We start from the raw sequence: 19,919 nt of genomic DNA on the forward strand, positions 1-19,919 counted from the left end.
TAAATTTAAGTTTTAACAAACTTTTCCGTTCCTCCAGCAATTTGTCGCAGGAACACAACAGATGCGGCATATCCTCAGGCGCCATGCCACATAAGCGACAGAGGGATCCCGCCTTATCCTTAAACCAGTGTGGAAAATGGCAGATACAAGGTAACAGGCCCAATCTATACTTTAAAAACTTCAACTTTGTAGTTTTTGAGTATCCCAAGTCAAGATAACTCTGTTGTGCTTGTGCAGAGTAGGAGTTTAGGGTCATCCATCCATGTGACCTTTTGGCAAGAGACGCCTTGTCTTCAGTCCATGAAAGATGTTTCATTGTTTTCTTTACCAATTTTTTGACCGTTGTAGGGTTGGTAGGGGTATTCCAGAGCTGTTGCAAGCTGAGGTTCGCCAGGCTGTTTTTCAGATACTTAGAGGATGGTGAGGCTGGGTTTTGCTCTAGTTCCGACCATAAATAATTGTTTAAGGTTCCCTTTTTGGCTTTCCGGACTTTGTCCCAAGCGGTTATGTACGCCCCCTGTCTTGCCAGAAGCTGTTTCTGGCCACCAAACTCAAGCCTAATTTGAGTTAATCAGGCTAAAAATAATCCTATATGCAGCTGTAACTATATTGTCCAAAATCACTGCATCTCTGTCTCTCTGTACTTCACTCCCATAAGTAATTGTGGGCAGGAGCTTGGCTCGTATTACTTGTGACAGGGGCAGAAGAGATGGGCTGGTAAGTTTACTGTTTCGTGCTTTTAAAGAAATTGCTATAGCAATGCCTTTACCTCTAATGCTAGCTTTCTGAGTAGTAAACTGTCCGCCATTGTCAATTTTGACTCCTAGGTATTTATACACTGTCGTATCCTCAATACGGAATGGTTCCAAAACCAGGTGTAGGTATTTTTCCTTTTCTTGTTAATTGACATTGTCTAACTTTTCTCCAGATTTATCGTCAATTGGTTTGCATCCGAATATCTCAGTGTAGCATCCACAAGGTGTTGCAGCCCTAATTTTGTATGGCTGATTAGGACTATGTCATCTGCATAGAGTAGACTTGGCAATGTTACTCCTCCTAATTCGGGTGCATGAGAGTTGCAGCTGTTGACAAGCAGGGAAAGGGAAAAAGGTCAGAAAATCGCTTAAATATCCAGGCAGTAACTATGTCCTAGATTGCATTGATGGCCTGATTAGAGAGTGCGAAAGCATTTTAGAAGCTGATCCAGCCACCCCGTCATAAGTCCCTTCTGGCCAACCCTCTCCCAGATTCACTAGCCCCACCCGCTCACCTATTGTCTCAGCAATGTTTAACACCTTCGCCGCTCATGACGAGCTCAGCTCGTCATGAGGCACAGTGGAGCTGTGCTCATGACAAGCTGAGCTCGTCATAAACCCGTGGAACGCCCACGTGGGGATAATTCCCCTGCTGTGCTGGGCGTTCCATTGAGCAGGCGAGGTCACGACGAGCTCAGCTCGTCATGAGCACAGCTCCACTGTGCTGCATGACGAGCTGAGCTGAGCTCGTCACGAGAACCGCGCGCGGCCCCCCCCTCCTCTCGCGTTACGGGGAAATTAGCCCCGCGGCAAAGGGGTTAAAAAAACACTCCGAGGGTTCACTCCCCCCTAGCTAATTCCCACGACACCCCTAGTCTAAAGACCCCCCCCTCCCTAGAAACACCTGGGCCCGCAATTGGAACCATGTTGACGTGCCTTCTCTTTGTTCCTCCCTTTCAGCTTCCTGCCCCAGCCTCCTGCTAAGACCAACTACTTCTCCTCAAAAATTCTCTCGGCCGAAAACCAACCTAGGGAAATCTTTGCCACTGTCCATGAGTTAGCTTCCTCAGATGGGGTCACCCTCAAACCTTCCCCTTCCCAATCCCTCTGTGTTTCTCTCAATTATTGATTATTTTATTGAGAAAATCGTTGCCATTAAGTCCAATATTCCACTGCCCTCCCCAACCTGCTCCATCTGGACCAAATACCCCCCTGACTAGGGAAACTTTTCTGTCCCTGATTGCCAAGGTCAAGTCAGGTTCCCCCTCTGACATCTGCCCTGCATATGTCTTGAGGGAGATCTTTTTGGCTTGCCCTCTGCCCCCTCTTACTTTTCGCAATGACTCTCTGGCACAGAGCATTGTTCCTGACCTTCACAAATCAGCAATCATAATCCCTATTCTAAAGAAGCCTGGTGCCGATCCTTCCTCCCTCCCCAACTATCGTCCTATATCCCTTCTTCCGTTCTTAGGCAAAGCCCTGGAATGCCACGTCACTAAAGTTTTTAGTGCATTTGTGGAGGACAGCGGTAGCTTAGCCCCCTGTCAGGCGGGCTTTCGTCCATTCCATTCCACCGAAAAGGTAGTCCTTTCCGTTATGGACAAACTCAGAGAGGGGATGGATGTTAACTTGCCCCAGGCGCTGATCCTCCTTGATTTGTCCGCCGCCTTTGAAACGGTTGATCATTCCATCCTTCTCACCCGTGTCGAGGCGGCCGGCATCAGGGGTCCCGCCCTGGCTTGGCTTACCTCCTTTCTGAGGGATCGAACGCAGGCCGTCCATCTGGCCGATTTCTCCGCACCCTCACGCAATGTTCAAAGTGGTGTTCCCCAGGGCTCTTCCCTTTCTCCTCTCCTCTTTAATTTATACATTTTCCCTCTCATTTTTGCTTTACAGCAGATGGAGGTCACGGTTTTCAACTATGCCGATGACCTCCACCTTATTTTTAATCTTTCCCCCTCCCTGGAGTCCATTCACAATTTCCAATTGGTTATGACTTTCATCAGGGACTGGATGAGCTGTAACCACCTTAAGTTAAACCCTGATAAAACCGAACTGGTACTCACAGGTGGCGGCTCCAGTCCCTGGACCCCATTGTTTTGGCCCCTTTCCCTGTGTACCCCTCCTTCACCCTCTCCCTCAGTCAAGACACTAGGGATAACACTGAATAAACACCTCACTCTTCATTCCCAAATTAGCTCAGTGGTTTCATCTTGTTTTCTGACTCTCCGCACTATTCGCAAGATATCCCGGTTTTTCTCCTTTTCTGCTCTCAAACTGATTCTTTTGCCCATGGTCTTGTCTCGCCTGGACTATGGCAACATTCTGTACAATGGGGTTCCTGTTTATGACCTTCGGCGCCTTCAGCTGGTCCAAAACCAAGCTGCCCGTCTTATTTTCGGTCTTTCTAAATCCCATCATGTCACTCCCCTACTTAAAGCCTTACATTGTCTTCCCATCCGGGAACGCGCCCTCTTCAAGATGGGCTGTACGACCTTCCAGGCTCGCGCCGGAACCGCTCCAGCTTTCATCAATTCTGAAATCAAAATCTACACTCCTGGACGATACTCCTCAGCAGCCCCCTGAGATCATCAATGCGCACTAGCACCATACCCGGAATGTTTGAACACCCACCAGCTCATTAATATGCTTAGGGCTGAAATATGGACTATGAGATCCATGATTGAGGGTCTCACCACCTTAGTTAAATCATTATTGCAAAATGGTCTACCTCCCGAATTGCATGCCAAACCTTTGCTAGGAGCTTATTCGCAACCCACTTGTAATCGCTACACGCTCCATCAGGCAGTTACTCGTGGAGGGGACACTTTCTCATGGGCCCACTCAGCTCCACCCTGTTATCACTCCCTACTTTCAAGCATCATGTGAACCTGCTGCCAACCGAGCTATTATCTCTAATAATTTGTTGGTCGCGCACGGCCCTTCTAATCATCCTAGGACTAGAAACACCTTCTTTCCCCAGGGACAACCACTGTCATGCCACGGCAGGAACCTACTGACTCAACCAGCTATCCCATCGTTGCCACCCACTCAGAAAATCTATATGGCCCACATTACTTAAGGGGTATGACTCCCTGACTAATAAAGTCAGAGGCTGTCGCTCAGTAATTCGAGATAACATAATTATGGCCCGGAGGTGTACTTTTCCTGCTCTGCCATTCGAATGCATTGAACTTACCCTAAAGGGGACAGATTTGGCTGAAAACCTCCTTGCCCTGGAATATCGAAGCTGTCCCCCTGACGCCTCTTCCATCCACTTTAAGCGTTTCATACCCCATGACCAGAGCAAGCTACCCGCACCCCTATTACTTGGCTGACTAGATACTGGCTCCAACTTGGAAGCCAATGACTGACTCCTGAGGGAAGATCAGCAGCAGTTTGGGTTATGTACTATTCCTCGTACCGATGTAGATAGCCTCTCAAGTACCAAGGCTTGGCAGAATGTGTCCCTCACAAGGGAAGATAGCCTCCTAGTAGCAATAGGAGCGAGTAGTGCCCCTACCAACCCTATTGAGTTGGTGGGCGCGGATTTCTGTACAAGCCATTACTCACAAGCACTACTCCAGGCCTCTATAAGCCACTGTTCTTCTAATCAAAACGCGGTCCTTACCGCAGATTCCCAGCGACAGCTCAGAATAATATCATGGAATGTGGCTGGGTTAAAAAGTAAAATGCCACTCCCCACTGGAACAATCTAATTGAGGGTTATGACATCTGCATTTTCCAGGAGACTTGGAGCTTGGTACCCTTATTTAAATCGGGCTTTGTATGCTTCTGCTCACCGGGGGGCGCCCGGCGGAGGAGGGGGGGGCGAGTATTGGGTTGAATACCTGGGAGAGCATTGCCCTGGGTTTCCGGATTACTCTCCATTCAAGCTCTAGTCCGGATATTCTGGGGGTCAGCATCAAGGGACCCAGGGGGGTAACCCCATGGACCTGTTCAACATTTATGTGAGGTGGACCAAAGGGGGTAGTCCCTTACCTATTATTGCTCTACTGGAAGAGACCCTAGCCTGCTGCCCGTCACACTCTAGAGTAATAGTAGCAGGTGACCTTAATATTACCTTTCTAACCACTCGATAGAGAAGATCTGTTAGGCACTGAGGATGACGACACCATATGGGCTGTCCCCTCTTGAAATCCATCCCAAGTCAAACGATGGACGCAGACGCCCTTAATGTTGAGTCTGGCCTGAGGGCAGCAAAACGGCAGATCCCCTCGGATAGGCAGGGCGCAAATACGTATAACAGAGTCAGCTGCCCATCCCACATTGATGACATTCTCCTCGATGTGAGGCTCTGGGTACACATAATTGACATGAACGTGGGCACCACCACAGAGAGAGATCATAACCCTCTCTGCCTAAGCATGAACCCTCTGTGGTAAGCTCCCTATTCTCTTGTGAGTAATTTACATTTGACTTTTACAAGGAAGGTCGTCCACTTGAATAACAACAGGTCTTTAAACTGGCAGAAGGTAGCCCTGCAAGAAACTAAGATTATTGATATACGGCATGACCTGGCAAGAGGCACACTTGAGCTCCAGTTTGTGGTCACTAGCGAAAGTGGGCTGGCTGACGCAGCCATGGTTCACTCCGGCACTTTCGATCAACTCAATGTACATTTTCTAGCACAGAGGTTGGACCGCAAGTCGTGTACTCCACGAAGAGGGGCCCACTCGTAGTACACAAAAGACTGCAGGCATGAGCGATTACTTCTAGCCGCAGCAATTACAGATAAGAATTGCCCCTGATCAAAACTGCCAGGAAGCAATATAAGGCAGCTCTGCATGGTACGAATCCCACTGGCAGCAACTAAAGGAAGAAGGTGCCGCGAAGGACGCCAAGTCATTCTGGATCCTTGTTACCTGGGGTAGTAAATTAGGAGCACACTCGCCTCCTAACTATATCACTGCCCAGGAATAGCATGACCCCTTCCAGAAGAGCTACACATCCTCAGAGGAACTGCCCACAGCAGAGGTGGTCGAGTTCTCTGGGCACTCCTCAGACGATTAACTTTTTACCCTGGGTAAAATAGAGGCCGCAATAGGCAGAATAGTGCAGTCCAAAGCAGCAGGACCAGACGGCATTCCGGGAGACTTATACCTGCCTGACATTCCAAGCTGGGCCCGCTACATACTTCCTCTGGCAAATGCAATAACTAATGGTGCCCCAGTCCCCGGGTCTCGGAAAGGAGCAGAGGCGATAACGATCTACAAACAAGGAGCAAGAGATGATCCCTCAAACTATAGGCCCATAAGCCTGATCGATGCTCTGCAGAAGGTCTTCAGCAGAGTTTTGCTACAGAGAATTCAGATATGAGCAGATGACAATGCCATTCTATCGCAGTATAAGGCCGGCTTCAGGACAGGGACTATAAATCAGGCATTCCGGCTTCTACGCATCTATTGGAAAGTGGTGGTGATCTGCAAGGGCAGTCTTTACCTAGCATTTATCGACTTAAAGACGGACTTTGATCTAGTCCCTTGGAGTAAACTATGGTTGGCACTCAAAGATATGGGTATCCCCCCATTTATCCCTAACCTGGTAGTCCGGCTACACGAGGAGAAGTACGCTCAGATTAGGTGGGGAGCGCAAGGACAACTGACCAATCACATTCCTGTCAGTTAGGGGGTCCGACAGGGATGCGTCTTGGCACCCAACTTATTCTCCCTTTATATGAACGGAGTGGTTAGCTTCCTGCAATAAGACCCAGCAGATGCACCAACCTTGGGTGTGACAAGGTACTGACCCTTTTGTTCGCAAAGGACACCCTGCTGATTTCAAAGACTCCAGCGGGGCTACAGCGACTTCTTAATAGGTTTACATTTTTCTGCAACAGTAGGGGACTGGTTATTAACACTTCAAAAAACAAATGTATGGCCTTTAACCCCCACAAGTCCTACAAAGGCAGCCCCTCGGTAGATGGGACTCCCCTGGAAAGCGTCGGAACGTTCGACTACCTTACTGTCATATAAAATGTCATGGAAGCCCCACCTAGCAAAGACGCTGATGGGCAACAAACGATTAGCGGGAGCACTTGGGAAGGAACACCATTCTTCATATCGTAGAACGATAGCCCCAGCCCTCCAGGTCTATGATGTCAAAGCAGTCAGTACAGCACTGTATGGAGCAGAGCTGTGGGGATTTGATAGGGATTATGATCTCTGTAGAGCCGAGCATTAATTTCTAAGGGATCTAGTGATGCTGCCTCAATACATCCCCCTTACTCCCCTTATGCTTGATATGGGTAGGCAATCTATTGGTGACACAGCCAGGTTTTGCCCCCTGCTCTGTTGGGCTCGCATCAGGCGGACCCCAGAGCTCCTACCCTATGTGGAAGCCCTATCCGAGGTTATCTGGATTGACAAAAGCTGTAAAGTAAGCTGGATCTCCAACGTCAGGAAAATGATGTCAGCATTAGGGCTTCAAGCCCATTGGGCCAAGAAGGACCCACCTAGGAAAGAAGAGCATAAACATCTCTACTGGGAATGGGTGGAACAACAAGAATCCAGCAAACCAAACATGGGGAGACTAACTGCAGAATTTTATTTACACAAACCGACCAGACATTTAGAACCCTTTTAGACATAATTCAGGTCCCTCGTCCCACTTCCTGTCTGTGAGACAACAGCTAAGTGGCACCCATGTAACCCAAAGGACTGTCCTTGTTGCAGGGCCCCGGTAGCAAGTGTTGCCCATGTTATGTTTGCTTGTCAGGCATACACTTTGCAGAGGGCGAAATGGTTAAATCCGGTCTGCCTGCAGCTGGGCATGCGGGATTATCGGGTACCCGGTGCATCCTCAGAACCGATCCTAGCCTACTCTTTGCCTGCAGGGTGGCCAAGTTCTTAAGCCATGCATGGCTTATCAGACGAAAGACCCAGACAGGAATGCTACAGTGCCAGTAGCATGATGGTTAAATGTAGTTGTCGTAGGGCCCACAGCCTGGCACTTTATGTTTTATATACACGCTATGCACGCACACTTTACTGTCCTTAGTCTCTCCACTTTCTTGCCCCGCGGAGGGTGGGACATTTTAACAGGCCTTGCCGGGGATTGCAAACTGGGACCACTAGTAGAGGCACCACACTAGGAAACATTGTAATGCTTTACCCCCCCTCCCTTTTAATAATGTGTCCAATGTATGTTTTTATTGCACTAAGCTGTATAGATTGTTTTATTGTCGACCAGTTGAATTGCTTATCTCATTTTAGTTGCAGTTGTGCACTAGAATGGACTGCTTTTCCATATGTATTTGCAACATGCTGCTCCATGAACTGTTCACTTTTATATATCTTTTTATGGTGTTTTTACAGCTTTTATGAGATGAACTGTCGAAATAAAGCGTATACAAACAAACAAAAAAGAAGGTGGCAAATAATAATTGCTCTAGAACACAGACCAGGTCAACATTTCATAAAAGTCTGAAACAAGGAATACGAACATTACTCACTGTTCTGGGAACTGCAAACAACACATGGGGCAACTCTTCAGACAGGTGCTTTCTTCAACATCCTTCTCAATAGGGATGAAAGGGGCACACTTTCCATCTTCTATGACTGAAATCTCCTCTTCCACGGTAACGGGGTCAACTGGCCTGGCTGTGGGTGGCATTCCTTCAGTTTCCTTCCTCTCACTTTGCGAGTTTGATTTGAAGAGCCTTTCAAAGCCAGAAACCTTTTTCGCATTCTGAGAAGGCATTTGTTGATGAGGATCCTGAAGGTCGACTGAAATCTTAGTAATTCCCTTTTTCTGCGAGCTTTGGGTTGGGATTCTGGGTTTTGATGGTTTTGCCATCTCGGTCTTTCCTTTTCTTGACAGTTTAGGAATGTGTTTTTTGCTTTGTTCGGCAGGACTGTGTTCAGTTCTGTCCTCTCTGAAGGGGTTGCCTCTTTCAGATGCTAAGACCATAGGTTTCTGAGGCAACACCTCTGCCGTTTGACGGTCAGGTGGGCTAGGAGCCCGTTGCACCAAGTCACAGATCACAGAATGTACTTCTTGCTCTTGAATAACTGATGGGAATGGGGTCCACTCAAATTCTTTAAGCCCAACTTGAAAAACCTCTGTCCTTTGAGCATTCTTGTCTTTTTCTGAAGACTGTAAGGAATGGAGAGAGATCATCATACATAACAGCTACATTAACAAAGAAGAACAATCTACATTTAAGTTACATAACATCAGAACAATTTATTTAAACATGCAGTACCACAATCAATGAAGCCGGCGAACAAGACTGCGATTGGCATGCATGAGGGCTAAGTAAATGTTACTATGATAACAAGTATTTTCCGCCTGAAAATGATTTATTGCGTTGCACCCTTTTATCAGAAAAGTACTCAAGAAAACATTAATTCACAGAGCTTTAAGTTTTACAAAGTTATAGCTTTTTATATTTAAAAAAATCCTTTTTTCTGCCAGCTTCACTAAAAGCAAATAATGCACCTTAAAATCTCCGTGGATTGCACTGGTTTCAAAAAGTTGATGGATGAAAGTGTACAGGAGAAATGGAATAATATATGCCTCTCCACCCTTTAAAATTGCAGACATTTAGTTGAAAAAGAAAGGCTCTTTTTGGACCCAAGAGAATTGGAAGGTATGTAAAAGCATTTTTTATTGTATCCATGGTAACTGACTATTATTTCATATAGTTTGCTAAAGTCAAATTACAACCTAAATCCCCCTCTCTGGCATACATAAAAGGCCACCATTCAAAGTAGGGGTACTGCCTAATTGTGATTTCCCGGCTTTTTGTACTGTTTTGTGTTCTTTGTCTGGTTCTTTATCAGTTGCCCTTTTGTTCTATTCTTTCTATTAGTTTCTTTTTGCATTACCTTACAACAACTTTTCACATGGCTACCAAATTGTTGAAATGCTTTAGAAAACATGTCACTCAACATGTCAGGAAATAACAAGAATTTACAATGCAACGGTTTCGCCTTTGTAAAAGTTAGAGCTATTGGCATTGTAAATGACACATTTTGTATTTATGTGTGGGTTTTGAAAACAGATAAATAAATGGCAGTCATTTACAATGCCAATAGCTTAATCTCTCACAAATGCGAGAACTATTGCATTTGGACACACAGCCTTCATCTGTACAATTGATTTCTTTTTTAAACACCAATTTATTTTTTTAGATTGTTTTTGGGGAAGAGGACAATATTGAGGTGGTTTTTGGGGAGGAGAAGTTCTCGTGGATACTTGATCTGGAGCATAGGATGGCGCAGAATGGATGAGACTTCCTTTAATTAGGTCATAATATGGACTATACCCTGGGATCCCGGAGCAATAATAGGCTCAGGCCTCACAGCAGCCTCTCCTCAGGTCACAAACAAAACACATTACAGGAATGCACTCCCTGAACACCACTGGGGATGATGTCTGCTTTCATCTAATCAACAGGTGAGGGTCCTGAGTACCGGAGAAGAGGAATACTCATATGAGACACAGGAGTCCGCGGTGAGAAGAGGAATCACCTTCAGCCCTAGGACCCTCCGATGGAGAAGAGGCACGTCCCCATTAACCTTGGGGCCACAGCCATGCTCCCTGGAGAACCAGACTGCAGGCATGCTTGTGCGCAAATAGTAATGCACCCAGATTATGCACTCAAACTGTCTTAACATAAAAGCCAGAGTAAACACACATTGCAGCCATAAGCAAAGGCTCTAATAGTACTGAAGACAGGGCGAACACAAAACTTTAACAGCTATATACTGTTACCAATAAATACAATACACTCCGGCTCCACACGTGGTGCCAGATTGTCATTTCTAAGGCACTGTACAGTGCTCTTGTGAATAGCGCTCTGCGCAGTTCTGATTCCCGGGTGGGGGCCTCTACTAATTAACAGGCAGGAGGCTTGTCAGTCACAAAAACGGACCTTCTGGTCCACTGCAGGCCCCGGGGATTAGAAGCACAATATACCGGATTGTGTTGCAGCAGCTGTAGGGCCAAAGCGAAGACGTTCCTGGTCCATGCGGGGATCCGGCTGGGGTGGAGCGCCACAAGGCGGGGGCGTCCCGGCGGGACCTCGGAGGGGCTCTGGGAAGGTCTGGGTCATCGGTGATCCTTTGTGGTGTCAGGGACCCCCGAGGCGGCAATGCGGCACCGAGCGGCCTGTACGCTTCAAGGGCTCTCTAGTGCGGCGCGGCCTCAAGGGGAAACAATGCCAGGTCACAAGGGCGGCGTGCGAGCCGTATCTTCCAGGCCCTATGCCGCGGTCAGGGACAGGGCGCCGGCGTACGCTTCAGGCGTACGTTCGCGGCGTACAGGGCACAGTTGGTACGCTTCAGCATACGAGGCGAACTCCACTACAGCAGGCTTATCATTTTATTTTTCCGATTTCCCTCAGCTGTCTCTCGGTGTGTGGGGCGGGGGGCTAGGGGCAAGTCCCTCCTGAGAAAGGAGAAGCTGATTTTCTTTAATGTAGAAATACTGTCTTTTCGTCCTCATTGCAGCTCATGCATTTCTGGAGCTTTCTGCAGTGGTCAGAAGGGACTGTTGAGTCAGGAGGGGCAGCAGAGATATTAATGCAGATGTGCACTGGACTTCCAGCAGGACTGGTTCTGTCCCTCTGTTGGGAACTACACTACCTCCAAGTGCCTAAGATCTTCTACGTCTCCAGCTATGTCTGTTCCTGTGCTGCATGAAAAGGGAGAATTCAAGATAGGTCTGGCTGTTGGAGATGAGCCGAACATTCTTAGGCACAGAGTGTGCAAAGGGTATTTCTTTTTTAGTTGTTGCATGACCAAGGCAGTCTTCAGCGAGGCGAGAATGCCCTCTGCAGATTAAACTCTTAGTGCAGAGTTATCGCCTTAAGAAGCTCATCCAACCACCCACTTATCATGAAGGGAGTGCTTTGGTCCTCAGCACAGTTGAGGAGACTCTAGTTGGCCATCATAGCAACCGAGACCTCAAAAACTGAGCAGAATGCGACCTGTGAGGACAGCCTCTCTTGTTGGAAGTGATGGAGAGACATGCAAGTTAACCTGACAGATTCTCTGCTGAATCAGATTTAGTTCATATTTTGTTTAGAAAGAAAAAAGTTTAAAAATCCAATAGCAAGACATAGTGTGTGGAAACGGGTTACAACTCAAATAACTTGTCAACTTAATTTGGATTAGGCATAAAATATTTAAACCAAGGACTACCTGATTGCACCATGTGCTCAATTCTCGGATTTCATTTTGAGCAATCTGGCCATGCTGGGAATTGTAACCTTCAGTTGTAATTGGATAAGATTACAATAAAAATTATGTGTACATGGTCATCCCAGGACAGGATACACTGAGCCAAGTCACAATGCCATTTAGGAGCACGTGAAGGACTACTTCACGTGCTCTTAAATGCCTTTGTGAATTGACCCCAAAGCATTTAAAGTGAAAGTGTTCATTAAATATGTATATACATTAACTACAAATATCAAGGACAGTGAACGCTTTGCAGTTTTATTAATAGGGAATTGGACATTTCTGCACCAATTCACAATGGCATTTCTGAGTATGTGAAGTGATAATACTGGATTACTATTTTGCATACTCAGTCATAAAGGCCTTGAAATGCCCACATAGTGTTACATGTATGTCAGTCAGTTGATCTGACAGCCCTAGACCCAGCTGCGGGCTGTCTGTCCATATAGGTGAAGTGGAGTGCAGTGCAAAATCGCAGGAAAAAAAATCTGTTTTTCAAAATGTAAATGAAACATATGGTGGGACGCTGAGATCATGGTTCTTCTAGATAGAGTGCCCACTGCTGACAGCAATGCTAGGGCCGCTGCATAGCGCCATTTGCATATTCTGTGTTGAGAGTACCGCGGAGGGCTGCCAACCTCTAGGGGAATCCGGCCGATTTGTGAGTAGTAGTACTTGTGAACGATTCTGTCTGTTCTATCTGGTTACCAATCTCTATCCAGAAGCCTGTCAAAGCACATCGTCCCCGAAAAATGATTCCGCTCAGGAAAATGAGTGGAAGCTGTAGGGGACATGGATAGGTTATCTGTAGTGTGGAGGTGGTGTTAAAAGCCAGAACGTTCTGCACAGTGTGCGATTTCTTTTCCCCCGATACCAGGGGTGGACTGGCCCACGGGATGATTCCCCTGGAAAAGGAGATTCCGTTAGGAAGGGTGGCTGATTTTATCAGCAGTGCGCAAAAGGACTTTTACGTCTGAACAAACAAAATGCGTGTTGCCCACAAGATGGCGCTGCTTTTTTATTCTCTATAATTTTGCATCTTGCGCTTCCCAACGTTCGGACACTTCTGTTGTTGAGCCTCGCCCATTGCCCTGCTATGACAAGCCTTAATATACACTTATATCAACTTACTACAATAATTTTAAAAATTACGGCTCAACTCTTTGAAACACTATTTACTCACAATAAAGCGCGTAGGCCGATGCGTATGGCGTCATTTCAGTGTTCGGAACACCAAAGGTGATGTCATTTTCTTTGAGTTGGCCATGCAGTTGGAATGTGCGCAAATGGAGAAGCCGATCCCGTACAGGAACAACCGATGAACCACTTCCACATTCGACCCCACAGAAAGGCACTGAGTGTCCCTAACTTCTGTAGATCTTGAGCTCCGACTGAGGTGTCCCGGGCCGGCAGCCAATCACAGCGCGGACCGGGGAATGACGTCACGGGGGTGTCCCGGGCCGGCAGCCAATCACAGCGTGGCCCGGGACACACGGCAACAAGGGGCGGGGCTTAAAAAAAGAGTCAGAAACGCCCACGATTCGCGTTCTGACCGGCAAAAAGTGATTGACAACGATGTCTTCCAATGGCTAGCCTCCATTTATGGAGCTAGCCAATGGAAGAAGGGGCGGGTTCAAGTCCCCCATACTGTTCTAACATTAGATATCGCCTGCGCGAAACGCTGCTTGCGCAGCTTTCGACAGGCGAAACCTAAAAATGTGCACCATAATTCTTTGTCCCTCCCCACGACTTTGCAAACCAAGTACTTGCCCTTGCCGAATCTACATGCTCTTCGGCAACAGTTATATATTACCAGCAGGAATTTACCATGGTCTGCACTGCTAGCAGTAGTGACTGGTGTGCCGGCGGATTGGTGGGGGGGGGGTGGGGGATAGGGATGGGTATGAGGTGAAGAAAACACTAAAATAAAAAGTAAAAGAAAGAACTTACCTGCCCCATCGCCGAAACGCTGCTCGTCTGCTTATTCCTCGCTGAAACAAAGGCTCCCAGTCTCACCTGCGGTCAATCATGACTCTGCTCTCATGCTTGAGAGCAGAGTCAAGAGCAGAGTCAGGATTGGCCTGAGCGTACTAAATTTGCACTCCAAGGGAGACTGTGCCTCCTGTCTCCAACCTGGCAACGCAGCTGGGTTGGAGACAGCTTCAGTGCGCATGTTGGTTTGGCGGGTCCCAACCCACACACACACTGAAGGTAGTGCCCACCACTCCCCTGCACGACTTGCCCCGCCCCCAAGGCTCATTCAATGGAAGAAAATAAAACAATAATAAACACATTTTATTATTGTTTTATTTTTCAAATGTTAAGGCTGGAAGTGGGGCGATGCTCCTTCGCCATAGCAGAGGGGCCACCTCTGACTGCTAGGTCCCTTTCATTCCCACTTTCTCTACTCCCTCTCTTCAAATGCATTCCAGTGGTCCATTTCTTCTATTTCTGTTCTTTCAATCTCTTTCTCTAAATTAATCCCTCCTGTTTAGTTCTGTATTTTTATCAAACAACTGGAATGTGCTTAGTCATGTAAGGGAAAGGCATATAATCTCTAACCCGAAGAAATAATGTATTAAACATGCCCATCACATAGCGAACTTTTGTTCAGAGCGGTTGACGCTGCTTTTTGACTTTTCCATTGCTCACATGTACTACAGTCTAACAAAGCATTGGGCAATATATGGTGCCTCCATGTTCTTCCAGTGTAGGGCCACTGCTGCTCCCAACACATGAGAAATTAATGCCCATTCAATTCAATTCAATTCAAAGAATCTTTATTCGGTGATTAAAAAACACCATAAAAGCACACACATATATACATGAATAAAAAGTCATTAAACATTTTCAAGATCCTTATACAGAATATTAGTGTTAACATGAAACACCAACAGAAAAAATATAACAATTTTAAAAATATAAAATCAAAGACATTTCATTCGTCTCCCCTGGTTAGCCTTAAACGGACCGCTACCTTAATAAAATTCATTATACAATACAGGGTTAAGGGGTCCGATGCTTTTTGTAAAAAGACTAGTGCCTCCCTGGCATGTTCCTGTTTAGCTTTTTTTTAAATATTTACAAGAAATCTACGCCTGGGCATTGTAAAAAAAGGACAGAGTAAAACAAAGTGAAGGGAGTCCTGCGGAGACCTGTTGTCGCAGCCGCAGGGTCCCTTCTGCTCAATTGAAGGTGTAAATCCTGCTGGTGATGCCAACATAAATGGGAGTAAGTTCAGTCTGAAACGGCACATCAGGAATCTATCCTGTGCATTATGCATAAGGTATAGATAAGGCTCCATACCCTCCACGCTCTTCACCAAGTTGTGGGCCCTCACTGTCTGTTTAAACCCTTCAGCCTCAGCTCTACGTTGGCTTTTCCGCTCTAGAAAGGTTTTCCTTACTTGCATCTTATGCTGGGCTACAATTGTTGCAGGGTTAGTGAAGAGATTCCCAAAGCCTAGTTCCTCTAGGGTATTCTTAACAAAATTGAGCCAGGGAATGCGCATACATTTATCCCTCTCTAAACAGTCCAATAGGATTTCTCTGCTAAGAGACGCATCAGGATTAGCCCAGATTTTTAGCCAGGCCACAATTGGCCTGAGTTTTACCAGGTCATCTAGGTATGGCCTCCCTAGTTCCCTATGTGCTACAATTCCAGCAGTACTTGGGGGTGCCCTCAAGATGGATTTCAGATATTTGTTTTCTTCCCGTTGGATTCTTGTGATGTTCGCAAAGCCCCATACTTCTGCCCCGTAAATTACTTTGGAGCATGATACGGAGCTGTACAAATTCATCACCTGTTCCGGGCTCCATCTGCCTAGTCTCCTGCCGTAGCTAGCTATTGCCCCGTTAGAGGCAATCATTTTGCTACAGCGCTCCTCCACCAGGGAATTAAACTGTAAGGCGCCATCAAAGGTTACACCAAGATAAGAAAATGTTTTAACCTCTTCTACTGTGTGACTGCCTATTGTATAGGTAAATTTAGAGGAAGTTTTTTTGCCAGCCAGGAGCACATATGATTTACCCAGGTTAACAGAGACATCTAGGGCACCCATGAACTTAACAAATCCATCGATCAGGATTTGTAAGCTCCTGGGTGTGCGTGCAATCAGGACCGCGTCATCTGCGTAAAGCAGAACAGGAATATGACGCGGCCCCACCCTTGGAGAGTCTGCCTTTAGACCCAACAGAAACTGCTCCAAATTATTAATGTAAAGGGAGAACAAAAAAGGGGCGAGAATGCAGCCTTGTCGGACTCCACTCATACAGGGAAAAGAGTCGGTCAATCCCCCCTCCCTGTTAAATCGAACCTTAGCCGTGGTGTCACTATGCAGTTCCCTTAGAATATCAATTAAACCGCTCTCAATCCCCATGCTTGACATCATGTCCCACAGTTTCTCCCTGTTAACGTGGTCAAATGCTGCTGCCAAATCCATAAATCCCATGTAGATCGATTCATCACTGGCCAGGGTATATTTGGCAGTCAGCATATACAGATTCAGGCATTGATCGCTAGTGGACCTCCCTGTCCTGAATCCATATTGGGTGTCCGAGAAGATGTTATTTTCATCGGTCCACTCAGTTAGTCTGTTGAGGATCGCCCTGCCCAAAAGTTTGGCTGATACATCAATCAGGGAGATGGGGCGATAGCACTTAGGGTCGTCCCTATTACCCTTCTTGAAAATCGGCACAATGATCGCTTTGGACCAGGACGGTGGGAGACCACAAGTGATTGCAGTATTTATGACCCTGGTCATTAAAGGGGCCCATAGTTCTATGCTGCTCAGAAACAGGTCGGGAGGAATTCCATCAGGGCCCGGGGCTTTGTTTTTAGTCAGACCCTCTATCCCAGCAGTAATCTCCTTAATGGTGAATACAACCAATGAAGCCTGAGTTGGAGTTACAGATAACTCTGCAGAGGTACCCTGCTCGTGGTTATATAGACCCCTATAATGAGTGACCCACTGTTCTGGGAGGATATTGGACCCTATCTCAGGGGTATCGTTTTCCTGGAAGGTCGGTTTATTGATAATTCTCCAGAAACCCACTAGATCCTTTCTTTCCCCTACTTCTCTTAATTCTGCCCATGCTTCTGCCTGCAAGGCAAGTTTCCTCCTCTTGGTCTCTTTTTTGTATTTTTCCCTACACACCTTAATTTTTTGAGGCTCCCTTGGTTTAGATTTAAGGCAGCTTTTCAACTCCCTCAGTGCTTTGGAGCAGTCTTTATCAAACCACCGAGGGTTATCGTGGTTCCTTGTGGGCGCACTAGTTTTAAGTAGGCCATCGATCAGGTTAGCAATCTCACCGAATGCTTCCAGTAACCTTAAACCGTGGACTTCTGTGTCTAGACAGTCATTGATGGCAAATTTGCCCTTGACTACCAGGGCTTTGTAAAACTTTTCCCCATCTATTTTGGACCATTTTAATCTCCTGCCTTGATCTGTTACCCTCTCCGTAATTATGCGGTGATCTCTAGTTCTAGAGCCCGCCCTATACATTAGCTCCAGAACAAGTGGGTTATGGTCGCTAAAACTGCTCCATTCTATCCCTACACTAATTATCTTATTTAGCAGGGATCTCGAGGCCAAGATATAGTCTATGACGGTTGTGCATCCCCTACCCTTAAATGTAGGTGGGAGTGTACCATCCTTCTGTGTGCCTATCATGTTAATAGTGTGCTCAAGATCATACTTGAGCCGGAGCGTACTAAAAGCTGACCCTGTCGGCGTATGGGAAAAATGCGGCCCCTTCTCCATGGGACATTGGGACCAGTCTGTGTTTGTTTGGACCAGTGCCGGACAAAGATGGCAGTTGAAATCCCCCATGACTAGCAGCGCATGTGATTGCCCCTTTTTCTGGACTGTTATTTCCTGACCCAGCCTATAATCCAGCTCAGCTACTAATGTGGTATGGTTTCCCGCTATCTCGTTATTATAGATGTTAAAAACAGTAAATCCTAGCCCCTTCCCGAGGAACCGAACTGCCTGGATCCCATAGGAGTTGCAATCTGGGGAAGACCAGCTACCCGGCAGGTCTAGATCTATATAAATAGATAGTCCACCCATGGCTCTCCCTGATCTGGATTTTTGCGCGGGTACAAAGAAACACTTATACCCCTGTAAGTGACAGTTATTCACCGGGGCCCATGTCTCCTGCACGCAGATTACATGGAATTTTCTAATGTAATCCAGCCACTCTTTGTTGTTAAATTTGCCTGCCAAACCTGCTGTATTCCAAGAGATCAATCTCAATGCCTCACCACTCTGTTCTAGTCCCCCATGAGGCCTTGTTTGTGGCTCCCACTCTAACTCATGCGAGTACAGCCCAGTTCCCCCTCCTATATATTCAATATCTACAGCCCTAGGTCCATCTAGCACAGACTTCCCGACACAACTCGATGGAATTTGCTGTGCCAGGGGACTATGCTCCTCCATCTCCTCTGCCAGAGCTCCTTTTTCTCCGTCTCCCTGAGGAACATTATCCGTTTGTCAATCCACCCCCTCAAGGCCATTCAGACAGTTAAACCGGTTAAAAGAATGAAAGGATGGCTCTGGGCGGCCAAACAGTGGCCTGGGGTTAAATTCGTGATGTCTCCCCCTCCGACCAACCCTCTCCCAGTTGTCATAGGTTTGGAACGGATGTACAGAAGCAGGGATAGGGGGAAAGAAGAAAGACACATGAAGGGTTTGAATGGTAGAGTCCCTAGATCTATTCTTTCCTTGGCATATGTGAGAGACAGTACCGGCATCCCTGAAGCTCACCAATAAGCAATCCCCTATTATAGATTTATATGTTCTCCCCACCCATGGCACCCTTCTGACCATTATAATTTCGTTATTTAGGTGTACCGGGAGGGGTCTGTTTGTGTTAAGCCACTTGATTACCCTGCTTTTTAGGGAACAAAAGTCCTCAGGTTCACCTACTTCAAGTGGAGGGACACCCGCCATAACTACAGTAAAATCATTTGACTCCGGGGGTAAATTTGGTCTACGTGATCTAGGTGGAAGCTGCATTAGGGGAGGCAGTATAGTGTTGTCTACGGGCTGTGCCAGGGGGACGGGTCTACAGGGGGAATAGGCCTATTAGAATTAAAGGGCTTAGTTGATGCCTGATTAGTCCTCGAGGGTTGTGGAGGGGCCGCAGCATTCGCGACCTGTAGGGGGGCTGGGCTCATTGCACTATTTGGAGGTTGGTGGGGGGCCAGTGGAGTGGGAATGAGCTCCGGTGATCTTCCTTGATGGCCAGCCGAGATTTTAATGCTACTTAATGTAGCCTCCAGGATGGTAAGTCTGATCTCGACCTTTTTGATACTCTCACTAATTGGTAATAATAATGACCTAAGCAGGAATTCCAGGTTGCCAAGTGGGGCAACCGAGAGGGGGACATTAGCAATATTATTTCCTGGGTCATTTATCAGAGCAGGGGCCAAGCCTTCCTGTACAGTAGGTTTGGGGTGTAGTTCATCCACTAGCCTCACAGTCGGTATTAAGGGTTTTAGTGACATCCCAAAATCAGAATGAGGGATTTTGGGTTTATTTTTGCCCTGGGCTCCCTTCGACTTTCTCCTACGTTTGTTTGGGGGGGGCCCATGTACTACTTGTGCTCCTTGTACGTTGGCTGGCTTAGATTTAGCTATCCTAGCTTTCAGAGCTAGGGGGGGTTGAGAGACTAGATCAATAGTCACCCTACTAGGGCTTGGGCTGGTGGCTGGAGTTAGACTCGTGGGTGGAACAGATGGGGAGATCGTACCATCCCTCAACAGGAATGGGACATCATCTATTGAGGTTAACTCCTCACTAGGCGTGGTTGGATATTCTCCAAGGGGTCTGTTTTTCAGGTTATCTATAGAGCGTCTCCGCTCTGCCCTTAGCCGGGTTAAGGTGCTCTCCTTGTCCCCCTCCCCCACAGCCCGGGGAAAATAGTTCTCTACGGTCCTATTTTTTGCTCCT

At 46.9% G+C, this 19,919-nt stretch overlaps 1 protein-coding gene across 1 annotated transcript in view; it reads right to left on the reverse strand.

Moving 5' to 3' along the window:
- The window catches only part of FAAP20 (FA core complex associated protein 20), a 99,699-nt gene that overhangs the window by 12,110 nt on the left and 67,670 nt on the right, over positions 1-19,919 (reverse strand). The window contains exon 4 of the mRNA XM_078642461.1: positions 8,230-8,873. Coding sequence (XP_078498587.1) covers positions 8,230-8,873 — 644 coding nt within the window. The remainder of the gene's footprint in view (positions 1-8,229; positions 8,874-19,919) is intronic.

This window comes from Lissotriton helveticus, chromosome 5_1 (genome assembly GCF_964261635.1).
Source record: "Lissotriton helveticus chromosome 5_1, aLisHel1.1, whole genome shotgun sequence".
Taxonomy (NCBI): domain Eukaryota; kingdom Metazoa; phylum Chordata; class Amphibia; order Caudata; family Salamandridae; genus Lissotriton; species Lissotriton helveticus.